Source organism: Acanthaster planci, linkage group LG02, assembly GCF_054643075.1.
Source record: "Acanthaster planci isolate LZ-2023a linkage group LG02, COTS_SCS, whole genome shotgun sequence".
In the NCBI taxonomy this organism is placed as follows: Eukaryota; Metazoa; Echinodermata; class Asteroidea; order Valvatida; family Acanthasteridae; genus Acanthaster; species Acanthaster planci.
Genome location: NC_141778.1, coordinates 14,276,176 through 14,302,929, shown reverse-complemented (window position 1 = coordinate 14,302,929; position 26,754 = coordinate 14,276,176). Strand labels below are relative to the sequence as shown.

At 39.9% G+C, this 26,754-nt stretch overlaps 1 protein-coding gene across 6 annotated transcripts in view; it reads left to right on the top strand.

The window, feature by feature from the left end:
* Positions 1–827: 827 nt before the first annotated feature.
* LOC110973162 (uncharacterized) overlaps positions 828–26,754 on the top strand; it is a 74,461-nt gene continuing 48,534 nt past the window's right edge. Inside the window, exon 1 of one of the 6 annotated variants that reach the window (XM_087129912.1) lies at positions 828–1,113. In XM_087129912.1, the coding sequence (XP_086986038.1) occupies positions 1,033–1,113 (81 nt within the window). In that variant the 5' untranslated portion in view covers positions 828–1,032. Of the gene's footprint in view, positions 1,114–12,937; positions 13,094–25,915; positions 26,517–26,754 lie in introns of those variants that run through there. The other 5 variants (XM_087129906.1, XM_022223749.2, XM_022223746.2 and 2 more) reach the window with 5 other exon arrangements.

Sequence of the window (26,754 nt, the reverse complement as noted above, 5' to 3'; positions counted from 1 at the left end):
GACTGGCACCCCTGAAATGAAACCACCGGGGGAAGTTCGATTGATCAGAATTTTACATTGTACTAACTTAGAATACCGGTAGTTTGGGCGCGGATTACCAGGGAGAATCAGTTGGTACCGGTAGAGTGCTCAGCTGGTACATACATGTACATTGTTCTGGAAACTGGTGGTTCAAATCCTGTCAATTACATGTACTTTGTTCACCTTCACAAGGTTGTAAGTTCACATCCCACTCCAGTCACCTTCTTTTTTGATCTGTATCATTATTATGCAAGCATCCAGTCAGTTTCCTTGTGGTTCATTTGATGATTCTCGGAATGTACAAGTACAGTACGCAGACTGCGTAGTAGTCACACACAGTTTAGCCTGGGGGTCTGCTGGTCATAGCATGCCCAGCACGATTCTGAAAGATTTTTTGTAAAATTATTGGTGTCACAAATTTCAGATCCTGTCGAAAACTTACACTGTACTCTGGTATTCAGTGTTCACATGCCTCGTCAGTCCCGATTGTGCCACACAGCACAACAGTAATGCATGCTGCTTTGAATAAAAACAAATCTGTGAATTTACTACATGTAAGTTGTCAACAATTGTACCAAGTACATGTATGTACAGGTAGGATTTGAGTTATGGTGTATTGTCATGAGAAGATAAACAAATGTCTGCCTTCAGTTCACTTTTAATCACCAGTAATTGTTTAAGCTTATCCCTAATGGACTCTCCAGACATAGACACTGCATCATCACACAAATGTCATTGTGGGTACATTCATATTTCATAAAGCCCACTTGGGCTTGTAGTGCTGTTATGTACATGTACGTACACATTGCCACAAGCGTGTTGGGTTGGTACCATAATCCATATTGGTAGTCCATCAATCAATGTTAGGAGTGACCCTACACTCTCATTGCTGAAGATACCAGGCCTCTGTCTCATTTGAAGTTGCCCGTTGTCGGTGCTGTTTTTATGCTGGATCCACTTTATTAAATTCATTCCTGCTGGAAAGTATGCCATGTCAACACAAGCACGGCCATGGAGTGGAGTCGAAGGCCAGCCCAGAAGGGATACTGCATTACCAGTCTGTCCTGGGTGTACATGGAGAATGCGACCATTGTAAGTTTACTGGATGAGGATGGGAGATGGCTGTACATGTATATTTGAAAGCAGGGAAGATCCATGTGTGATGGTGTGTGCCTGACACCAATTACTGGTTTTGAAGGACAACAGGGTAGCAAGTGCATGCTACAAGATCCAATCTTGCCGTCGAAAATGTTTCATTTTGGCTCGACTGTTAAGTTGCTTGAAGTTTGAATTGAGATTGCTCATAATTTTGCTAACTGATCAGTGTACATGTGTATCATGTATTCTTTGGGATAATGTTATTATGACACTGTCTTAAGATCAGAATTATATTCCAATATATGTACATGTAGCACTGACTTCCAGCTTGAGTTCTGTACCTGTAAGATACATGTATAAACCGAGATACCGCAACAAAACTGTTTATGGTACACATGTGGTGGTTGTAATATTATTGAATAGGTTTTTACATGCAAAACTGTACACCGGTGTGTTCTGGTCTGTTCTTGTTTCAAGAACTTGTTGTGATACAAGGTTCATGTACCGGTATACATGAAGTACATATGTACATTTGTGCCAGTACATTGTGCTAAGTGCATTCACTGATGCTACATGTATGCACGTACTTTGTACAGGTAGGGCAATACACAGAATTACAATTACAATTACATCTTCTGTGTGAATGTTTTGTCAGTGTCTACGATTGTGTTCAATTTATACATTTGTTATTACACAGTACAGTGTTGCATACATATGTATGTACCTACCGTACATATACAATGTACCCTACATGTACCTACAGCTACTGGTATACATGTATGTACTTTGAGTATCTACATGTAGTGTACATTTGTGTAGGCCTTCCCTACGTGAAGGGGACAGTTTCAATTTTGGGACTGTGTTGCGGAACAGAAATGTTTCCCCCACAGCATTTTTGGTCCGCACAAAATAGATGAAAAGACGACTATGTGTATGTGCGTCAGCCTACTGTACATGTACATGTATGTCTCCAGTTGACTAGTAGTTACCTATACATTGTTACATGTACATGTACCGGTACATTACATGTACAGTGTACATGTACATGCAGTGGAATACATTGCACTGTTATGATACAGTCTTGTTCAGCAACTGAAAGTTGTGCTGTTGTGCATTTACATGTACAAATACTGTATCCAGAAAGGGCTGTAGGTACCATCGCAGTACTTGGAATTATACATGTACAATGCACATGATACAAGTGCTCAGTGCATGTACTAGTATACATGTATGGCATGTAATGGATCTTCAAAGCTGTCTGAAATCAAGGAAAGTCGGTGGGTGTAGGTTTCTAGAGAAAGACATTAACTGCTCTATTTACATGTACACGTGTACCAGTATGAATCATGCAGGAAAGGGCAAGTGCCCTCAAAATACATGTACGCAATAGTAATTTGTCACTTACAACCTCATCAGTCAAAATATAACTACTGGCCATGCTCATGGTAAACCTTGTAACACACGTACCACACTGTTTGCTTTCTAATGTTAGGAATGCATACTCTTCACCAACACACATTGTCATACATTGTACGGTAAATTCATCGATTCCCAATTCTGTGAGTCAAGATATCAATTTCTTGGCCCAATACATGTACGTGTTTGCCAATTGTTGTATTGATTAAGAAATGAGTAATTGACATTTCTGACATCAGGGTTTAAACATCTGTGATAATTTGTGAAGTAAAGTACGTGTTCAAATTTTGTCATCCTGGCAGTTGCCATGTTCAGTTGAGTTGACACATTCACAACACCTACCAGTATGCATATTGGTACACAGTGTCCTTTATCTTTATGGTTTAATTTTCTCAGCAGGAGATGAATAATTTGATCAGGTTAATAACCAAAGCTTGAGCCACTGCATACGGTGTCTACACATACAGCCCCCTGCTCGCCCCCACAGTGAATTTATGAAGGCACACGCCACTGGCAACTGTGATGGCAGTACATGCGTCACTGCTTTGAATCTCCCATTTAATTGTTCTAATATTGCCATGGTTATGGACCATGGCTTAAGAGACTGTAGTACTTTTTTCTTGGAATACATGAACTGTCCTATTCATTTTGGGGGGGAGGCAATCAGGAGGGGATGGAAGAAATATATTTCAAACACTTACATACATGTCACATGTATGATGTACCGTACATTGTATGTGCATACATGTACTCATGCATTTGAAGGGACAGTGCCCTTTAGGCCAAATGTTTTGACATGTACAGGTATTTATGGGGGCAGTGAATGAAAAAATGTTGATTGCTTGATATTTATCGGTTTTTTAGCCTGGATGGGCAGTGCCGGGTGGCACCACCCAGTACTGCACATTTCCACCCTGCTCTCGGGTTCAAATTGGCTGTGCCGCCCACACGGATTTTCCCAAAAATGAACTTGAATATTACTGAAAATGTACCAGTGTCAGAAAACATTGAGAATGTCTAGCTAGCATTGTTACAAGATCCGGATGTGGAATTATGGGATATAAAGTAGCCTCCCCCGAGGCAGCGTGCACGAGTTCGTAGTCTTGGCTCAAGACCAGCCGAACAGCGGTATCAATAGAGGGCGCAAATCCAATCCAGCTGCCGGTGTGAACCTCAAGAGCTCCGCTCAACGCTTCCCAATCCAAAAATTTACCCCGAATTTAAATGGCTCTAGCTAGAACGCTGATATTTATAACAAGATTATTAACATACTATGCATATTAGTTATACATGTACATGTAGTTGTAGCACATTTTTGTTGCCATTTGCTTTAAATAAACTGTGAAGATCCTTGACTGCAGTTGGAATGTAATAAGTTGACCTTGTCAAATGTTACAAATGTGATGAATGCAGTGCATGTGGGTACACACAAGTGCGTCAGTGCCAGCTTGCCCGTTACAGACTAATACAGCAGTGTAGGCTAATTAGGCTTTCATTTTGTGGTTGATTCTTGTGAAATGGTGATTCATGTTCATGTAAACGGAGGGCTTGCACAGGTAACTTTTTAAAATTTACACCAAAAAAAGGGGTAACCTTCACTGTTTTCCCATCACATATCTGCAGTCCCTGATTACATGTTCATGTACCTGGATGCTGCTGTACACATGAGGCTTACCATGTACATATACATATACATGTAGTACATTGTGTACGTATGTGTTATGTGAATATACATGTACATGTGACTGTTGTTTTATGTAACAGAACGTGTGTACATGTATACAGTACATGTAACACATCATAGCAGCTGTGGTGCATCTGTTTACATCTGTTTTCTGTTCATTATAATCATCGTTACTTTGACAGTACAAGCAGTGTGAAGATCTTGATGTGCCACATGATTCACAGGTCTGGCAGCTGCCAAAGTGGGAAATATTCCACCGGAACTTGAAAGTCACCATTCAGAGAGCTGGGCCTAATTTGTGGGGTTAACCTATAAGGAGGAAATGTGTTGCTTGGAAAATTCTTTGTGTTGGCAAAATGAAGTCCCAGAAACCAGGGGTTACTTCCATGACCTGCTGAGTGAAGAAATTGGCAAAGTGCTGAAAGTACATATACATGTACAGGTACCGTATGTATGCCTTTGCAGGGAAACCGGTCACCAGTCGAAAACAATATGTTTATTGTCTGTGACAGTAGTCTAGTGCCTGGACTGGTTTCTTATGGTCCTTGCCGGCCTTCATGCAACGGCACTGACTATGTGACATACATGTAACTACATGTACACTGTACCAATGCGGGGCATTCATGCACTGAATCCAGATCCCGTGCACAGTCCAGTCCATTTGCTCAACTTCTCCCCTCCCCCCCAAAACAAATCTTGGGGAATTTTTGTTCCGCCCACTGCAGCTGAGTCTCTGCTGATTGGTTCACACATGGCACTGCGCATTTCATGTGTTCCCAAAAGCACCCCGAAAATTAACATCTATATGTATGCATGATATGCACGCATGTAATGGCATGCATACGCTCAGTGTTAAACTTGTTAACCCTTGACCTTCAACAAGCAATTGTTTATTGACATTATAATTTACCTTGAGTTGAGCTACATGCATTAATGTATTGTGCATGGGGAGACACCTACATTGTAGACCACTGTGACCATTGCCCTGTTAATTCTTGCTAAGCACATTTAAATTGTCTAATCATCAATTTCCTTCTGAGATGCATCATGAATGCAGTCCCATCTTTAAGCTACAAAATGACGTATTGCTTGGCCGCTTACCTGTTGTTGCTTATTAAACAAATAATATAGCAAATCAATGCCAAAGTGGAAATTTAATCATGCTGTTACTAATGTCATTAATAAGTGACTCAAAATGAGAAGTTTTACCAAAAAAAAAAAAAAAAGTAAAATTAAAGTACATGTGAAGACATACTGGTATGAATTGTACACGTTGCTTTCACATGTAAAACTGTGATTAAAGCAAGATTGGATTTGTGATAAATGTGTCTTGGATTATTTTCATCTACTGGTAATATACATGTAAACATGTTCAAGTCCCAAAGTGCCCTTTTCTTTTGTAAGTGAATTGAAACTAAAAGCATTACACCTAGTGCTTTCCTCCATGCCGCTAACTGTTCATGTGCCCGACTTCACTTAAATGCCACCCTACATATTCCCTGCTGAAAATGAATGAAAGTTGACAGAAGAGTTGAGCCCAACTGATGAACAGGAGTCAATCAGCTTTTGGCCCAGTGCTCTTTGCTGAGAGTTGAGCTCTAGCTATTCTTTAAAGGAGCAATTACATGTATAATTCAGTTCTTTAACTACAATCCTGGAAATTGCACCTGCCGTACAGTGTAATTGTGTTTTTAATTAACCCTGTTTTCAATGTTTGTTTGCTATTTTAATGCCATATTTTGGAGCAATTTTGTTTTTATGGTCATACATTTTGGATATTCATGAGCAGAACTGCGATGTCTTCCTAGGCACTTAACCTTAATGTCGCACTGATCTGTGCAGCAAAATGCTAGATGTTTTTGTTCTCGTATTTTAATGTCATAAATTTCCATTTCTCTGGCAGTGTATAGTTAGGTAAGTGTATGGCAATAAGCCAGTGAGCAGCCTTGTCCAGAAATGTTTTCAAAGAACAAATATGGGGTTCAAAATTTGAAAATGGAGACATGGCAACTGAACAGCACCTCCCTGATTTACCGGGTACATGTACATCACAGCAACAGCACCCTTATTTATTCAGGAAAGCTCAGATAATTGTAAATGTTTAAAAAAGTGTACTTTTCATTGAATACATTTACATGTATGTATGTATGTATACTGGTAAATTCCAAAAGGATTTCAGCTGTCAACTTGTCATACATTTACACTGAGGAAGACTTTAAAGATGCACAAAAAGTGAATCTTCATCCTTCAATGTACATGTGTTTGGGCTGTGGTCTAAAGGTTTGTCCTCTGTGTATAGCAATGCCACAAGTGATCCATTTGAGGTTCAGTCGATTCTGTCTAGACAGGGAGTGGTTCTCTCTTCAGTGAATTAATTACAAGTGTACTGTCATTGGTGATTTTACATCGAAGGACCCGAACAACACCCACAGTCATTCTGAAACATTCTCATTGGGGGGAGCAGGTCATAGCGATGGTGTAGTGGTTCTTTCCTCGCTTTCCACCAATGAGGCCGGGGTTCGAGTCCTGGCTTGGCCCAGGCTTTAAGTGCATTTGGTTTCCAGTCCATACTCGCTCTCGCAGGTTTTCTCCGAGTACTCCAGTTTCCTCCTGCTCCTAGTACTGGACCTTCTTCCTAACTCCGTAATGTGATGCTGATTAATAAAGCATATGAATAAATGTATAGGTATTGGTGCAAATGGCCTGAGATGCTGAAAGCGCCATTAAAACAAAACAACAAACATTCTCATTAGACTTCCGTCAAAGTAATGCAAGTTACATTAATCCACATTTTTGCCCTAAACCCTGCAAAGCCATTTCAACTTGGAATCTTGCAATCTTTTGAAGATGTGGATGCTCCCATTAAAAATATGCAAAAAAGTGTTAACGTTGAAATAGAATTTTGCTACAATTGTATGTTGAGTTTAAAGATGCATGTAAAGGTAGATGATTTTTCTGGGTAAAAATATGTTGCCAAGATTATACTACAATTGTCTGGGACCTCAGTACCTAATGAACTTTGAAGATACATGTTCTCAGCTTTTTTCCCTTAACTTTCCACCTAAACTTTCTCTAATGCTACTCTGCATACAAGAACCTTCCGAAATACCCTTATGCTACAATGTACACATTTACCAGTACGTGTACATGTAACAGTTGTGAAAGTATTCAGTTGGTCTCACTTTATGTAATTGCAAATTGCAGCTTCCATTGGCTGTTCAAAAATGCTAATTGGTATGGGAGTTTCTACCTGCAAATGGATGTTAAAATTTGCAAGGTATGGATTTATGCAAAAAATCAGGACTATTGACAAGTGAATGAAAAGTTACAAGGGTTGAATATCTGAATATTGCATGGATAAATATGAGTCCATAACCTTTGGCAAATTGCAAGTGTTGTGTAACATTCAAGATAATATCCATAGTGGGTGGGGGTTTCCTCTTTCCTTTTGCCCTGTGATCTGTGCGTGTCATTTGGGAGATACATGTACATGTAGTTCAGGGTTTTTTGGAGAAAAAATTGCCGACTCAACATTTCTGCTTTGCTGGAGCTCATAAATCATGAAATTGTTGTCACTTGGTTGGATGCTTGCCACCATGTGTTTAAAGGAATGCATCATTTTCACAGGTATAACAATTTCAAATGCTCTTTGCCTTTACATAAATTTATTTCTCGGCCTGCCCCCAGTTGTTGAATAACAATGTATTGTGTAATTTACTCTGAAAATAAATTCACGTTCTCTGGGCTTTATTAAAAAAAGGACATGTACATGGCAACATTATACTGTGCAGCTTCAGATTGTGCAAGTTCAGCGTGATTATTTTTTGGCAATTTGAGGGTGAGTCTCCATTTTCATGTCCAGTGTTTATTCCAGGATCAGATACAGGTATTTATATCTCCGTAGGACATACATGTGCAGATCCATTGATAATAAACTTGCCGAGATTGTACAGTCGTGCCAGTACCTGATTATCGCCTGGAGTGCATTGTGCCACACATTTGCGTCAAAGGGGTTTATGATAAATGCATGACAGATCACCTTGACACCCCTACATGTAGGTTCAACATCACACCCTCGTGTTTGATTGTATGATTTGCATATGAATGGGATGGAGAGGGCACAGTACGCTCTGATGACGGAACACCTCAGTGACTGCTCCCATCGCATATTGCTATTTATAACCTGGGACACTGGACGTGCATTTTGCATACCAAACTGACCACTTCAGTTTCCCTGTACTCGAATGGATGTCCAATACACCAAGCACTACTCGTTCCCACGTTGCTCTTGTTGTGACCATTGAATATCGACAAGAAGCAACTAGTGACATTATTGAATTCCTCATTAGCCGCAGGCCAGAGGCTGTCTGCATAACTGCTAGTACATGAATTAATTTTTGTGTACATTGCAGCTGATGAGGATGGTATGCTAACATTCTGAGTGGTGACGCTGTCATTAGCAAGCCACTAGACTCCGACAAATGTTTTATTGAGGAAATCACGTGTACCTGTCCAGTCGCTTGAGTCTCCCGCTGTGCATCTGCAAGGACCCACACCCTTTTCAAAACCCGCCCATCCTCCGAGCATTTGCTGCACGAGGCAAACACTCAGACTAGGTTAACTCCATATGGTCCGTTGACTCCATTCTCCTTTACTGAAAAGATTGGGCACTGTTGTGTCTACTGATACCGTGAGTATCGTTTGTTGGCGTTATTTCTGTAGTGGTGTTACTGTGTGTCATTTTGTGTGATCCGGTTGACGTTTGACACTGGTAGTCTGTGAGGAGGGCTTTTTGTAGATCTGATGGCAGGACTTATTTCTGCTGGATGGCGCATCTTAAATACATGCATTTCTCTTTAAGCCTGTCAAACATAGGTGTGTCCATGTACATATATACCCAGTGTATGCATGACCATTGCATGCACCGGTAGGGTACCTGGACATGATATGTACAAAGGCAGTTTTTCATCATCAGATTTATTGTACATGTACATGTACCACGAAATCAGACATCACATTAGTTTGGATTAAGTAGCCTCACAGTGTATGCATATTTACCATGCTGCTGTCTTTCCATTTCTATTTGGCAGAAATTAAGAATGATGAAACTATCAGTATACATTGATCTGTTGATTAATAATTCATATGAGATTTCAGATGTGAAACATCTGCCAACAGCCATTTTTTTTCCCTCAGTAGAAAACTGAGATTTTTAATTTTGATTTAGTGCATTAGTGCTCATTGATTCAGTGTACTCGTACAATTCCAACACTTAATACAGTGTGTACAAGTACTGGTATACCTGCATGTACAGTATTTAAGGCACAGTGAACATATGTAGGAAAAAAAAAAGGTAATTCATACCGTGATCATATACACTTTGTTGTCCAAAAGGAAATAAACATTGTATCAATGGCAAGTGTCCATGTACTGTACACAACTTTTTGCAGTGAAATTCTGAGTGCAAGATGTACATGTATACATATACTGGGACCTGTACCATACGGTACATAGGAGGACATGCATTTGAAACAGGTGTTGTTAACTTACATGTACATGTACACCTGTATGTGACTGTGAGTGTGTAGCCTGAGTGAGGATTAATTGCCCAGTAGGCTTCTGTTGTTCCCAATCACTTGAGGTTACTACTTCCTTAGGCAGGTGCTAATTGGATTGTACCAGTAACTGTCAACAGTTAACCTCAAATACCCTCCACCTAGACCTTAATAGTGAGACCATGGTCAGACCATCTCTGTGATTGTTAGAGGTCACTACTAGGCTGTTGTTCTGATGAGTACTGGTGTTGACTGAGGACTTAATCCATAGATCAGGGTAGCAATACCCACTGGATTACTGCATTACAGTCCAGTGATTTTTGAGAGCCAGTATTTCATTGTTACTGGATATGTTCATATGGTGTCCATCATTTGAGCTACACGTACTGCAGATGTACATGTACATGTACATGTAGTTGAGCGGTCCATACAGTACTCCTATGTATGTATTTGGTCAGATGGCCCATTGTGGATTCACATTCAACCTTCATCTTTATTTTGCAGTGTACAATTGAATTTACTGTGTTCTCGTAACATACCAGGTCACATTTATAATATTTGGCTTGAATTTCTGAGGTGACAATCTTTTTCTTTTTAAATTGCACAAGTACATGTATGTACATGTACATATTTATTGGCATAGGCCTTGTGAAAACAACAAATTTATGCCCTTCTGGGAACTTTCAGTGCTGTTCCTATAGATCCCTGTACCCGGTATTAGCTTTCAGTTGCTGCTGTTTCCAAATGGTTAACATTTACAAACTCTGGTGGTAATCAGGAGCTTTATTTAGCTTTGCATTCAAAAGTAAATTGTAGCAAAATTGTAACATTAAAAAGTAAATTGTAGAAAAATTGTAGCATTAAAAAGTAAATTGTTGTTAAATTGTAGCGAAAACTTTGGCTACTGTTTAAAGTTTGCCAGCTGGAACCCTGGTGTGCAGAGGGTCCAGTAATGGTCTTTTAAACCTGTAATGGGTGTGGGTAGTCTGTTGGCTTCAATCAGCTGTTCCTGATTTTCTTTTCATAACCTCTGTTTGCATTGCTCCTTGAATCCACATGTGCTGTGTACACATTACTAAAATTCTTCTGCATGCTCCTGTGCATCATGTGGCATTTGTGCAGTCATGGTTTTCCTGTTTTTGCTCATGTGGGGGTCATCTTATCATATTGACTGATCAGTGCAAACTCAGTGTGAACAGAATTTTAATGACGCCAACTGTTGATGGAATTTTTGTGCAAGGAATATGTAAAATTAGTTGTTGCATTGTACATGTATGATATAAGCTGTGTGTAGAAGTTACATTGTACCCCAGCCAGCAGAGCAGACAGAGGCTCCATTGGAGAGGACCATTTCATCTAAGTGCTACGGTACATGTACCTACTGCTGTTTGCTGTGTGTAGAAGTTACATTGTACCCCAGCTAGCAGAGCAGACAGAGGCTCCACTGGAGAGGACCATTTCATTTAAGTGCTACGGTACATGTACCTAGTGCTGTTTGCCGTGAATTATTGTAAATTCCAACCAACAGAAGTTGGTTTCATACACTTAGTGCAGCCCATGCCCATGTGCACATATATTCCTCTGTAGCACCATCGCTTGTTCCTGCAAACCAAACATCTCAATTTCTTAAATGCTACATGTACCGTACTGTACATGTATGAGGCATCTGTGAATTACAGCTTTTTATTGTAACGGTACCAGTACATGTACCAGTACATGTACATATATTTTAGGTAACAGATTTTAAGTTTTGATGTTAAAGTGTCGTTTTGTACTCTTCTGTGGGTCTCCTATACTTTCATGAAGGTGGGACTACAAGATTAGCAAGAGGTTGAGGTTTCAAGTACAGTTAAGCCTTTTCAGTCAGTGAAGTGCTCCTTGATAAAACTCAGTTTCCTTGCACCTGCCAACACAGTGTAAATTATCATCCTGATTATTCTTGGTACATATGGCACTGGTGTTTACCCCACCACAGAGCCATTTCCACCTGTTTGGATATCCCTGGTTCTTCCCCTGCCAATGCAGGAGGTTGCTGACACGTGCAAGGTCATTGACAGTTTGGGAAGTGTTGGGCTGGTATGGGTGAACAGTATCATCTGAGAGTGAATCACATACTGTAACATTACAGCAAGATGAAATCAGTCAGGTTGTCAGGAGGTTGACAACGTCATCAGTGTGGTCAGGCTGAAGCTGGAATTACGTACAAGGTTAAAGATGCCAACGTGGCAAGCTCAACAAAGTGAGATGTGTTGCCAGGCATTTGGGATTTGCATCAATCCTCACAACTCATGTGTCCCATTTTCTACCACACGTGCCCCCTCTTTTTCTGTCTTTATCCCCCCTGCGGTGTGCAGTCAGCAGGTGTCTTGAAGGTTTGGTTAACAAGGTACACGTAGAGCTGCAGGATTGTTCCAATGAGATCATGGGAGCTTTATTCACTGTTTTATGAGCAAATGTTGAACTTGGAAAGCAGCAAAGGAACGTTTGGGGAATGGGTGTGTTTCCTTTTCTGGAATTTAAACTTTGACAGTGATAAAGCTAAAAGTATTTCCTAGTCCAGTAACCTCCATAATCTGATATTGCTTTTACCTCATTATTTCTTCAATGCATGGAGCCAAGTTTAAAGCAAGTCCTGTCTAGTTCTACATCCATTTTGATGCATTTTGAGGAGGCTTAAGGGTAAATGGCAGCCATTGCATATCTGTTTGACAGGATAGGAGGCTTGGCTTTTGACCAACTCACTCCCCATAGCCCTAATCACAGTCACTTGCCAAACGTTTCAGTTTTGTTCCGTTCCATATCTCCGTAACTGTATCCCCCACTCACTTCCCCCATATACTAATGGTTATAATTTTTTTTTTGGGGGGGGGGGGAAATTTGCCATCCCATTTGGCATGCTAAAAAATACGCTGTTGGACATGGTCAGGAGATTGAGAGTAATCTCAGTGGACAGCCCCCAAAACCCGGCGAGGAAATTCAAGTGACCAGATCTGGGCCGATTTCAAATCCGCTAAAAAGGTTTCAGCTAACCAGGGAATTTATTTTAAGGTCCATGAGTCACTGCAGTACGGGATGTGAGACGTAATTGGTTGTAAACCAGAGTGAGGTGACCATGGCTTGTGGTACCAGTTGCAGAGACCCTGGGCTTAGATTTCAGAGCCCCAACAGAAGTTAAGTTGGTTGGATGCTTCAAGGAAGCTTGTCGCATGGGCCGATGTTGGACAAGAGAATGCAGAAGCATTCTGTTAGATGTGGCTAATACGGGCACAGGTGCAGTTGATCAGTCAGCATGGGTTATTCTAGATGGACCCCGCCAAAGGTACAATAATTTGATGAATGTTTAATTTCAAGAGATATTTTCAATAGAAAATGCACTGACATCGATCACGAGAGAGTAGGTATTTTAAAAGGAGCAATATTTCATATGCACCCTAATTGAGTTTTCCTGTGCATCGGCTCTGTCCTGCTTGAAGTTTAAATTCACTGCAAATTGAAAAAATCAGGAATTTTATGTGAGTTTAGAATTGCAGGATTTCAAGCTTTGAAAGTGGTTATGCAAAAGTGTACAAATGTAATTGTTACCGCCCGTCAGAGCAATGCATGCAAGAAAAACATACTGAAGAGTTGAATGTCATTTTGCAAGTATAGGAAGTAAAACTCCTTGTTGTTGTCAGCGAGCTGTGTCTGCAACTTTGGCATCCTGGGAAACAGTCACTTTGAGGAATGTGTGTTAAAAGAATTGCAATAAAAACTTCTGTGAATTGATGACAAAACCAGGAAGTGTAACTGGAAATTTCCAGACATTTTTGGTGCCGTGTTTTGATGGCACTGCTTTGCACTGTTGGCCAACAGTGTACATGTAAATCATACACGTACATGTACACATGTAGCTCTACTCTGTACAAAGACGTTTTTGGTGTTTCGCTTGTATTTAAGCATGTGGATCCTTCCTCAGCTGCATACATGTAGATATGACAATATTGTACATGTAGATGCAAGTGCCCGGTCACGTGTATCATGTAAACAAACCAAATACCAGCTGCTGAAGAGCCATGCTCTCCACAAATACCACATCCTTGGACCACGATCAAATTGATATGGAGCCTTGTACGTGTATGTATTTCTTTCATTTTTAATGCTATAAGAAATGTCTTATGATATTGCACTCTATGGGAAAGACCTGCTTACATGTAGGGCCTACTTACTAGTTACATGTACATACAGTAAGCTATCGCCATACACATACAATACTAGTACATGTAGAAAGTACGTGTGGGTTGATTGTAAGGATCAGTCTCTTGGGATGAACATGTACCGGTAATTACTCTGGTTAAGCAGATTATGTGTAGCCAAGTGTGTGTACATGCGTCAAAGACTCATGGAAGTACAATAGATGTGAGTTAGACCATGGAGCTATAAAAAAAGGATGGTTAGACCACGGGTAAATGGTCCCGTGCTTAGACAAGCATCAACTAGGAAGAAAGTCAGTGAATGTGTCCAGGTGCTTAATTTGGCAGAAACTGTATGTGTGATGTTGTGTCAGATTTGGATTGAGATGTGATACATGTAGACTACATGTACCTGTACATGCAAAGTGTGGCTGTTATTTTCTTCTTGTCACACAAGAAACATTGGAATGTACAGGTACATTGTAGCTACTGGCTACAGTTCCATGCATATACAAGTATCCGTCATTATTTACCAGTACATACCATATAAAGGGCCAAGGGCTTATTGGAGGGATGCCTCCCCGAATTTTCTTCTTTTGGGGGGGGAGAAATAGTAATGATAGAACGGCAATATGTTTGGGATGTTTCATTTTCGTTCCTTCAAGAATCATGTACGTACACTGTACATTGCTTGTACTCGTATGGACATGTATGAAGTCCAAAAATGTTGCTCCACCTTATGTAGGATAAAAAAAATAAGAACAGGTCAGCACGTGGAGCATTTGTGTACTGGGGTGTGTTTTGAGTAGTCTTGTTCCCATACTCATGTACATGTATGTACATGCACAGGTACGTAAAATGCACTCATCTACAACACTCCAAGAATACGGGTGATTCGCAGTAGTGCGCCTCTAAGAGTTTGCAACGCGTTGGCCAATCACAAGGCGTGAAATCTGTCGACCTAGTGGGCATTTGGAAAGGGTCGACAGATTTCGCGTGTTGTGACTGATCAACGCATTGCAAACTCTTGGAGGTGCACTTCTGTGAATCGCCCATGTTGCTGGGGTAGACTGAGAGATTTGTTGATGGGGCCACTGCCTGTGAGTTCCTGACACAAGAGAAACACAACAGTGTTCTCATGTACTGTATTATCCACATACATGGACACCCATACATATGTACAGTTTACATACTTGTAATATCTGATTTGAGTACGGTATGTAATTTCACATAAGTTTGAAAGTTCGGCATCCCTGGTTCAATTTATTTCACACTTCAAGAGACTGTTCATTGGAGTGTGGAGGCACATTGATGATACAGAGGTTGCGTGCGTGGGTGGTTACGCATGCTTGAGCTCCCTCCTCATTCCTTAGCCTGAGACAGGAAGCAACACCTTCAGGGTTGAGCTAGGAAGAGCGAGAATGATGCCGACACCCTGGGTTGAGAGGAGTTACGGAGGTGAAGCCATGCAAAAGGCTGCGGGGGTGTGTTTGCATGCACATTGTACTTGATGTAGATATTGGTGGGCCTACAGGCACAGTGCACATACCGCAAGATGGATGGGTGTGAAATGAAAAGTGTCGTGGGTAGACAAGGTTCAATCTTAAAGGTATTATTGTCTCTCCACCTGAAAAAGTGTGTGCGAAATGTTGCCTACTCCCAGCAAAGTTCTGCATAATGAGCAAGCCCATGTGTACATGTACATGACATGTACATGTATGTGGTACATGAGATATCAGTACCAATTAGCTCTTGTATTATGTACATGTATACATGTGCATTTTATATTCATAATCTACATTCGGCTGCCCACAGGTACATATACTGCATGTGTGCAGCATGCACACAATGTGTATGGGGCATTATGTTTCTCACACACACATTTATTTCCTCCCGTGGCAGAAATACTAATAATAAGACAAGTCTAAAAGACATATATATGCCAGAAGAGGTGGCAACACCTTAAAAGCAAAGCTTGTGTTAGGCATGCCCTTAAACAAACATACATACGTACATATTAATGTAAGAAACAACAAATAATTGTAGCTCTAAGCAATTATAGAGTATTTATTGAAGATGGAGTATGAAAAAAAAGTGAAGTTAATTTTCATGGCTACGAATATGATCAGAAGTAGTCATTGTGATAATGAAAATTATATTGGTTTACATGAGAAAGATCTTAAGTTGCCGCTTAAAGATGGTATATGATCTTGAAAATCTTAGTGAGGATGGTAGAGTATTCCAAAGTTTGGGACCAGAGTATTTAATGTTAAATTGATGGGCAGAAATTCTGAAGTTATGAAATGTTGGCATGCATAAATTTACTTGTACATGTAGTAAAAGCACCTGAATCACAATTTTCATCCTAAATGTCCAAAGTGAATCTTGCTGCCTGTCAGTTGCACACTATTTGTACAATGTAAGCTGTCATCTTGAAAGAGGAAGAGTGTACAATATCCGGTACATGTACACGTACATGTACTTGCACGCTGCATGCACTCTGTGTACATGTATAGTGTACATAATGTCTTAATGTTGTATTATTAATGATCAGCTATTCGGAACATAAGTGTACTGTACCTGCACATCATACAGTATGCGCATGCACACATGTACATGTACGGTACATTAAAAGGACATTATACTCAGAAACAATTGTTCATTTCAATTAGTTATCTATACATTTCCTGTAATTGCCACTTTTCTGCCGTTAGGAATTTGGAAATAAAATGAATAAAAGAAAACATTTACATCTGCCATAGTCCTTGCTACTTGTATTCTTCAATGTCAACTTTAGCATCACATTTCAGTGGAATGGCTCTTTATTTCACTCAAGCCCGATAACGCTGTAAATGTGAAAATTCATATTGCTATGAAATTTCATCAGTGTCAGCATTACTTTGTCCACCTCAGAATATTCAAATGACTAGCCCATCCCGTCATGCCGAGGGGAGAAGTCATATCTCCTCCTCCATTCAGAAGAAGCAATTTGCTCCCTCAAGGACAGCATCCTGGATGTACAGTACATGTAGGCTATCTCCTTAAGCAGCCAGTCAATAGGAAATTACATTTGTCTAGAGGCTTTACAATCTCCATAGGGGGGAGCAAAAATCTGGACAGGATTGTATACCTTGCACTGGCCAATATGCAGGCAGACGTTGCATGTACATGTATGCATTTCCCTCTCCAGATTCCTTGAACACGCTGGAACATGGTGTATTCATCACTACGTTTACGTCTAGTATTATGATTACTTGTAGAATATACCTGTACATATTACATGTCTATCCCTGATTAATCAGGATAAACTATGGCCCCTGTTGTTGGCCATAAGGCTAGTGGTCATTAGTGAATTAATCTACATGCACGTGAATGCAGATTATGTATTCAACCTAGAGGGGTTTTTGTCTCACACAGATATCCCTAATTCCTTTCCCGCTGTCACTTAGCGGTAATAAATTTGGCATCGTCAAGTTGCGTGAAACTGTGTCTTGGAAAACATGCATTTGTGAGGCAGTGCGGGGCACATCGGAATCAATATTCGCGGGTTGTGTCTTGAGTTCCCAGCTTGCGGTTTCTTTACTGTCCAATCACGTGATTTTTTTTAAGGGGGAGAGCGTGCATTCAAGAGTGAGCCCAATGACACCACAGCCCAGCACATGACGAGTCGCGCTGGACGGCTAGACACTAGCCGGAGTATCGGGAAGCCGGTGAATATTCTTATGCCAAGATTGAAGATGCCCAGGAGGTTGTCATCTTGATGGTTACTGATACGTATCTCACTGCAGGGGTCCGCAGGAGGACGAGTGAAACTTAAACTGCATCTAGGTTGAGTTGGGTCGTCTCAGCCTCACTGTGGTCCAAGCCACAGAATGTAACAACTGGACAAACATTCAGCTGGATTATCTCTGGGTCAGAATTTCTCTCAGGTCTTGTGGTCAGATACCCCGTTGGACTGGGATTCAAGCTGGTGTACTCCTGATGTTAAATCGATGTTGTTATGTATTCTTCATAGACTACCAGACTCATGTAAAAAAATCAAAGTGTTGTTGATATACCAGTATAGGTAAGTAAATTTTACTTGTACTCGTAAAGGGATTTGATCATCGAGGCGTGAGGTTTCATATGTGTTCCTAATATTGAATATTGGGAGATGGGCTGAACGCTGAGGTTTACATATGGAATTATGTATACTTGCTGGTTACAAGTCAATCAGCAGATAATTTTTAGTAGACACGTCCGGGTACATGTATACCTGTACATGTACCATACATGAGTTTTTATGCTTGGTTTACTTTTTGAAATTGCTGTCAACTATGTGTTCTACATTTAGATGGTCTTGGATCCTTAACTCTGCAGATGTACATGTACATTGTATATTACATTGCAGATGCATGCATACACTGTACATACATACATGTACACATTTAAGTACATGTATGTTGTGGATCTTGGGGGTACTGGTACATTCATTAAATAAATGAACCACATGTGTATGCTGTGTGTTTAAGGAATAAGTAGATGCTAAACCATTTATGACTGAAATCTGAACTGTTTAGCAAACTGAACATTCAAGTTTTGCATAAAACTGACTTTCATTTTTTCGGGGAAAAAATATCAGCTTGATCCATCCAAAAATACCCTACTTTGCTCCTCCATTTCCTGAAGAACCGGATGCTGAGGTCAAGCAACTTGGCAAAAACAAAACGCCCGGCCCAGACGGTCTTACATCTGAATTTTTGGAACTTCTTACTTAATTAAGACTCTAGCAAACACTTTGCCCCTATGCAGTCTACTGTCTACTTTCCAAACGTGTGTGTACATGTGGCCATGCTCACGTTTCTTGGTTAATTCTGCAAATGGCACCTTTTTTTTTACTTGGCCATGTGTACAATAGAAATATAATTCCTTGAGTATCGAAAGCAAAACAGGGAAATGAAATGTAAGGTTTTGCAACAGGTCTGCTCTGCTTTCATTTCCCCTACCTTTTCACACCAGAACCATGTTGCAATAATGAACCAATTAAAGTGATCTTGGATGATCACCTTCCTAAACATGAATTGCAGCAAACCAGCAGAGCCTGGTTGGATGTGACTGGAACAACTAACCACTCCCGTAACTTGCAGATTTACAGTTTTCTGTTCATGCGCTTGGACATTATCCTGTAATGGGACGGTCAGCAGGAAGAGACAGGTACATACATGTAGAATGTGAAGAGGTACAGTGCATGTACTGTCAGTACAGGACCCACATACAACGTGTATGAATTAGGATCCAAGATATCACTTCCACTTTTGGCCGCAGCTTAATAGTACTGGTTTTCATGTAGATCCGGGGGGGGGGAGAAGCTGGAGAAAGTTGATGTGCTGCTGAGTGTGAAGAACTATGTTGTTACATGTATGTACATGTACATACATACAACCACACACACCTCAACAAGATTCAGTGTAAACTTCGAATATGCACCTTGAGAGTGATGTGTAGGATTATTTACCAGTACTGAATGTGTGCCTAAGGTCAAAATTAAATGAGCTCAGGAAGTGTTACAACCTACATGTATGTGTATACATTACATGTACTTTCCTCTTTGAAATTCCTTTAGTTATTCCATTCCCCTTCACCCAGTTACTTTTTTTGCAAGGATCAAAATATCTATTACTTGTACATACAGGCATCAAAATTGCATACATTTACATCCATGTACCGGTACGTGGTGTATTACAGGCATCAACTCTTCTCATTCCAAATCCTGCAACACAACCCTTTAGCCTCATTCATCTCATTTTAATCGTTCAAAGTCCAGAAGCCGGATATAAGCCCCAGCCTGCAGGACAAGTGATTCATGATTTCACACTTTGGAGGAAGGGTTGTCCGCACCCATGTTCATTCATGTACTGTGTACTATTTATAATTGCTATGTGGGCATTACCTGCAAGGCACAATGTACATCCCAACCATTTCTTCCTCCCCACCCCTTTCGGGTGAGTTAATTGGTACTTGTAAATGTTGCCTAGGATCTCAGTGTTGCACGTAATTTGAAATCCAGTTTGCCGGCAGACGGGCCTACCAATACATCAGTGAAATGTGTGCGTGGGACGGGGGAGGGGAAATTACTGTTCATGCATGCAAAATGTACATGGACAGGTGCTATGCATGGGCAATTGTTGCATTTTGCAAGCATGTACATGTGCGCATGTAATTTACATTCTGACCAAACTATGAAAACATTGAATACATAATCCTAAATTTGTGTACTGTGATTGAACATGTAACTATTGGCATATTGATTTTGCTCCATACATGTACATGTATGTACCAGTACACACCGGTACATGTATATGCATGTGTGTAAATGTCAGGTACATGTAACATCCTGTTATTGTTAAGATTTTGTTTTCCATGGCCCTTTTCCAGTATTCAATTTCGGCTCCGTCTCAGGCTTCAACTGTTTTTTTACTACCTGACTTTGAAGCTGTAAGCGCACTAATTAGTCTGATAGTGCCACAAAACATCAAATACGATGCTAGAGAGCAAAAACGTACAGTAATCCAGTTTGATTTAAATGCTTCAGGCCCACAATCAGGGATTGAGACAGAGCCGAAATTGAGTATTGGAAACGGCACATATTTGCAAGATGAAAGGATAAAAACTTAATTTTTTTCTTCTTTTTATAATTTGAATGAATATAGCAATTCTCTGCATCAGCAATGCGTCATCTTACATGTACATTTACAAAAAAGTTAAAATGAAAAAATGATGGCTTACACTGGTACTTGTTTTGTTTTGTGAGAAACTTGCAATGTAGACGCTTTGGAATAAATGTTTCCCCTTTGGAAAATTCTATGTGACCCAAGCAAAAACTGAAAGCATTACTGATATTACAGCACATACACAGTACATACTTCACCTTTCCTTGCAGCAAATGATGCTCGCAGCATAATGCGTACTGAACTGACTTTGTACACAGAAGCATGACAGTGACTCAACACTGAATGTATGGTACCTCAAAAGAAGGCGTAGCCGGTTAGATTGTGCCTGTAGATGCACATGCTCCTTATTTTACACAGGTGGTTTTCTGAAATACGGGATGAGCAGGGAGATGCAGTGCAAATGTTTCAAGCACCCAAATTTTCAAAGGCCTGTACTGGTGTTAAGGTACATGTACACGCAGGCAGGTGCTACTCCCAGGTATGCATGTATGTACATGTAGTACAAACTAGTGTATTACATGTGGGTTGAATTGAGCCACCAGACAGTGTGTAGCTGAGGTGCTTGATGGGAGCTTGAGAGGGAAAAAAGTGAACTAGTGTGAGCTTGGCACTCTGCTTGTCAGATGTGCAAACTTCATATATTAGCAAATTATCCTGGTTCATAAGGTATTTACAAATGAAAATGATCTTCATTTCATTGTAATAATTTTTACTGTACTAGTGCTCCCTTCAAGTTGATTGTACCGATAAGCAGACTTTTTAATGTTTTACCGGTACATTTGTAAGAAATGTTTCTCCAGCATCTTAAACCCACTTACATGTACATGTATTAAACCGTACATTTACTGTATGTAGTTTCCCTTCCCAATGATAACACTTGAACAGTGCACTCTCATTGGGACTGGACTCTTTCCTGTAATCCTCAACATGACCTTGGGATGGAGTGATCTTATCTGCCCCAACTCTCAGTTTTGTCAGAGTTCCAGATTAATTTCTATCATTGATTCATTATTGAGCATTTCTGGTAGTGAACCTAAGAATTCCTTAAGAGGGATCAGGTACTGTAGCTCGTACGCCTGAAGAAACCTACATACATGTACATGTACATGCATTGAGAGGGGATCATGAGAAACAGTTAAAAGTTTTAGTGGTGGGAAGAAAACCCTACAAGAATATCCTGGGTAAAACTCTTGGAATCAGGTAGGGACTGAAAACCCAATCTACGTGTACATGTACTGGTACTTGTGGCCCGAACCGGGTTCTCTGGACCACACTGGTGAAAGGTGAGGAAAGAACTGTTGCACCCACGGGACTCTTGGCCCTTTCAGACAGGGTATGGATACTGAAGGATACCGATACATGTATGTTTACTTTTGCTGTGATGAGATTAGCGTCTAGAAAATGTCATTCAAGTTAAAAAAAAAAAGGTTAATTTATATTGTGAAGATTTCCGTTTTAGGAAGTGCCCATTTTCCATTTGAGAGAGTCCTAAAACATGCATAATATTTACAGAGGATGCCAACTGAAATGTGAAGATAACTGCTTTACAAGTACAGGCCATACAGTTTTCTTTTGTAATATTTAGATTTTAAAAATTGTACCACATACTGGTACATACATGTACATAAATCATAACCTGCTTTTTGTTTGAACTGACAGATGTATTTAAATAAATATTTTTCAGCATAGTATAGTTTTCATACTCCAAAAGTAAATCACAAAACGGAAGTTCTTTTTATTTCATCCATAACTGACACTATGAAGCAGAAAATATTCCCGTTAAAAGGGCCTGGCACATCATGAACAGGTGCTATGCATTTGGGTATCAATGTTCTCTGAACGTGCAGTGTATCATTTCCTGTAGGCATCCTCAAATGTCTCTGAGCTCTTATTACGCAAGGCAACCTACATGTACATGTAGATCAATAAAATCCAAAATGACAAAGGCTTATGGCAACTGTAATGAGTAATACCAGTGGTAGTCTATTCCTATTATATCCATGGCTAACATCAGTCACGTTGAAATACATGTACATGTGTACAGTTTTTGGGCTGTTGTAACCACAGAGGAAGTTTTTGATCACAGCCTGTGCATGTGTTCATGTACTGTGTAACTGTTTGCTGTGTAACTCGCTTTTTGCTAGAAGAAAGGTCCAATATACAAAGTTACCGTAAGTGCTGGTACATTTATTGACATGCACAATTTACATTCTCGAGCCTTAGGCGATACTTTTTGAGTTTCAAGGAGTTACATGTACCAGTACATGTAGATAGTTTTACCAGTCTGACACATTTTGAATATGCATGATTTGCATTTTAACTGTGGGTGTTGTTTGAAACGGAAAAATATTCATGACACATTGCAAATAAAAAATGCCAACTGAAAAAAAGAAAAAAGCAGGATTTAAATGGGAAGCAGTTGGGATGACAAACTGATTTTGGTTTTGACGGTCTTCATCAAATGGATTTTAACAAAGTTTACTAATGGTTTCTCCATATGCCCATTGTCATGGGACCATTACCTTGCTATTGGTGCATTTAATATTCCCTAATAAGACCTTTTTAAAAACCAGAAGATTACATTTTGTGGTAAATCTGCCACTCAAACATTTTAGTGGGGCCTTAAAAGGTTTATTCATTGTGTGACAAAATGGGATTACCATCCATTAAGTGTGCTGCAGATGACCTGAGGCTTTCCAAACTTACATGTACATGTGTACTTACATATGTAGCTTCATCAAAAGTGGGATCACATCACACTAGCTACACCTAAACAGATCAAAATATACAGGTGTAGTCCACCAATTGAGGCCCCATTGAAAACAGTGTAAAATCAGCATTGTTCGGGGCCCAATAATATGCGTACCAACATCCCCGAGGCATCTGAAAGGGAAACACACATTAAATTATTGTATAGTCCATAATCTTTTACTTTCTTTTCAGTTTTCTGTTGTTTAACCAATTGCATTTTGAGTTATTCCCTCAAAACAAAATTACCCCCTAAAACGGTGATTTTTCCAAAGTCTGCTTGCAGCCATTTTTCAAGTGACAACCCTCAACTTTCTCGGGCACTTACATGTAGGAGTATTTTTCAACAGTATATTTAGCCATTCTGCTCTCAGATGAAAGCCCAAGGACCCAGGGAGTTGATTCTGGCAAAAACTTACACAATCTCAACATTTTACTGTGAGGGGCACTTATAATGCTAATGAGCTGGCCAGAAATTCTCGCTTGAGTAGTGGACTGCACCCATATGGAAAACAAGGAAATATTACAACACTAGCTGCTGTGAAGGAGGCCCTCTGTTGATCACTTTGGTGCATGAAAATATCTGTACAAGGTTTTTTGGTGGTGTTAATATATTTGCCCTCGCGAGACCAAATACTGCGGTAGTGACATTCATTGTCATAAAATGTTACGCCTCAGTAGAGCCGTCCATTTTACAACAAACGATGAATACTGTATATGTACAGTACTAGAAGATGCATTGGAGTGACAGATACTTCTACTGTAGGAAAGATGTATGATAACAAAATATCATTGCTACGAAATCTTTCCATCAAGTTGCACAAAGCTGAAGCCAGTGAGCCCAATGAAGTACCCCCTCTGTTGACTGTACGTATTAAATTTCAGTGCCCCTTGTCATGAATACAAAAAAAGTTTATTTTTTATAAGCACAGTGTGCATGTACGTGTACCATTGTTACTGTTGTATACCCTGTAAGGGATATCCTCTGCTGGGTAATCCAGCATCCTGGAAGTAGGTCATAAAAACCACAGGACAAGGACATGGATTTCCGGAACTCTGAGAGAACAGAAAATATGGTACACTGCAGTTTTTCATAATAGGTTGGAGAAAAATGACATTCATCTGGGAATAATGAAATAGTTGTCATAAAATGGTTCTGAAAAGTCAAATATGCATGTTTTTTAACACCATTAAAGTTATTTTAAATAACATTTTACTGCTGCTTCTCTATGATTGACATAATGGCACGCTTAAATTCTTCAAAGGTAATGGGGAATTATTTTAAAAGCCAGAAAGCTGACATTACGATATAAAAATATCTCCAAACTTACAGTAAACATACAGGTTGCAGCACTTGTGATGGTGATGTACAAAAGAAACCCATTTTGTACTTACCAGTATCAGTATGGTTAATACTGATGCTTGTGCCATATGTTGCACATAATTTTGTTTACTGTTCTAGTTTTTGTCAGCTAGATCCTTACCAGTTTCATTTTTATCAGGTCTTTGTAATGAATCATTAATTTTACACAAAAATAATGCTACCAGTAGTACGTGAACTAGAAATCTAGACAGCAAACTTTGCTCTGTAAACACTAGTCTAGGAGGTGTTTTTGATAAGAGTAACTTTGCCACGTTCAGGCAGTTTTTACTGATAAATTGATAAATTATCCATTAGCTCTTGTATTTTTTTTCAGTAATGAAAAAGAGCAAAGTGGAGCATTATTCTTTACATTTGGGTGGTTGACTTGTAGCTGTACGATAGACTTTACATTTTCTTTCCCTGTACTGTAGCAGTATAACTTTAACTGTTATTATAAGAACATGGTGTTTAAGAAAATTACAGACTACAGGTACATGTACATTCTGAAAATGTTCTGTGTTGGAAGTTCAAGAGCCCATTATGAAACAGAATTTGTCCTGAAATTTATGCAGCTAAGCCAATGCAATTTCTTTTTTACATTTTTTATTGAAATGTACCAGTGTGAGATTTCATTTGACCCCCCCCATGTTCTTGAAATCAAATCATAGTCTCAGTTTGCAAGTTCTTCCGCCCCTACTTCCCCATTCCTAACATTGGTTGTGCCCAATTATGGCACTAGGACTAAAGGCCTCTGTATTTCCCCTGGCCAAATACAATCCCTGCCCCATGCACGCCTGGCCCCAGACAAATCCCACCAATGGGTGATTAGCAGGGTTTCGGTATGCTAGTGACGGGTACAGGGACAAGATGCAGCATCCTTAAAACCTGTACCATGTGTAGACAGCAGTTGAGATCTGCTTTGGTCTTGCACAAGACTGTTTTTTGGGTAATCAGTGAAGAAAAATCAATTACAGTGATATGAGATGATAAACTCTCTGGAAGAACACACTGCATGGTTTTTTATCAGCAATCCATGAACCAATCACACCAGCCCCTGGAAATACCCCGTACATAACACTGCCCTGTTGCTGACAATGCATCTGTGGCTGGTTGTGGATCTGTGTGGAGTGTGACTGAGCACAATATCCTTGAAACCAACACGTTACCACAGGTGTTAGTCCACTGAATAGAAGTTGGAATGTGTATCAGTTTGCAGTGGACAGCAAGGTGGGAAGGCTTTGAGAGGATGTGATGCAGCAGTGCTTCCATGTGTGTGCGGAAATGTGTCCTGGTGAACCTTGTCAGCATTTTATGGCTTTCCTAACATGCAGTGAGACATAAAAGGCACTATTGATCTGTTGATTTTGTCACACTGGAAGGATTTGGACTTCTGGTCATCTTTGGAATTACTTTTGATACTCGTGTTTTCGTTTGGTTTGAATTCATGCCGGGGAATGAAGTAGTAATTGCTGGAAAACCTTTTGAATTTGGTTCTCTGAAAGTTTTTGTGTTTATCCAGTGTGAATGCACCATTTCCGGTGAATGCGGTCTGTCTGCTTCAGCGGAATAATTGTCACTTATTCCTTGAATGAGAAGAACTTTGGATTTATTCTACCAGAACACAAAGCTGAACTTCAGGACTGTGCCAAAAACTGGTTGTATTTTAGTCAGTGGCAGTCTTGGCTACCTACATGTGACATCAAAGGGTTTTCATGAGAGAAATGAAAGATGTTGGCTATTCAGACAGTGCAGGTAATTATGTTATTTAGATTACTGTCAAACTCATGTACATGTAGTGCAAATACTTACCAGTTTTGACTGGATTGGTTAAGTTGTGGGTGTTTAGATAAGGTTTTAACAGTAATATCTTAATTCACTTTTGAACTTCCTTTGTTATACTCATTATATTCACTATGTTCAGTACATTGACAGGTGTAACACACAGCTACACTGCACAAGTAAAAAATGGGGCTTAATTAGGTTAAAAGTT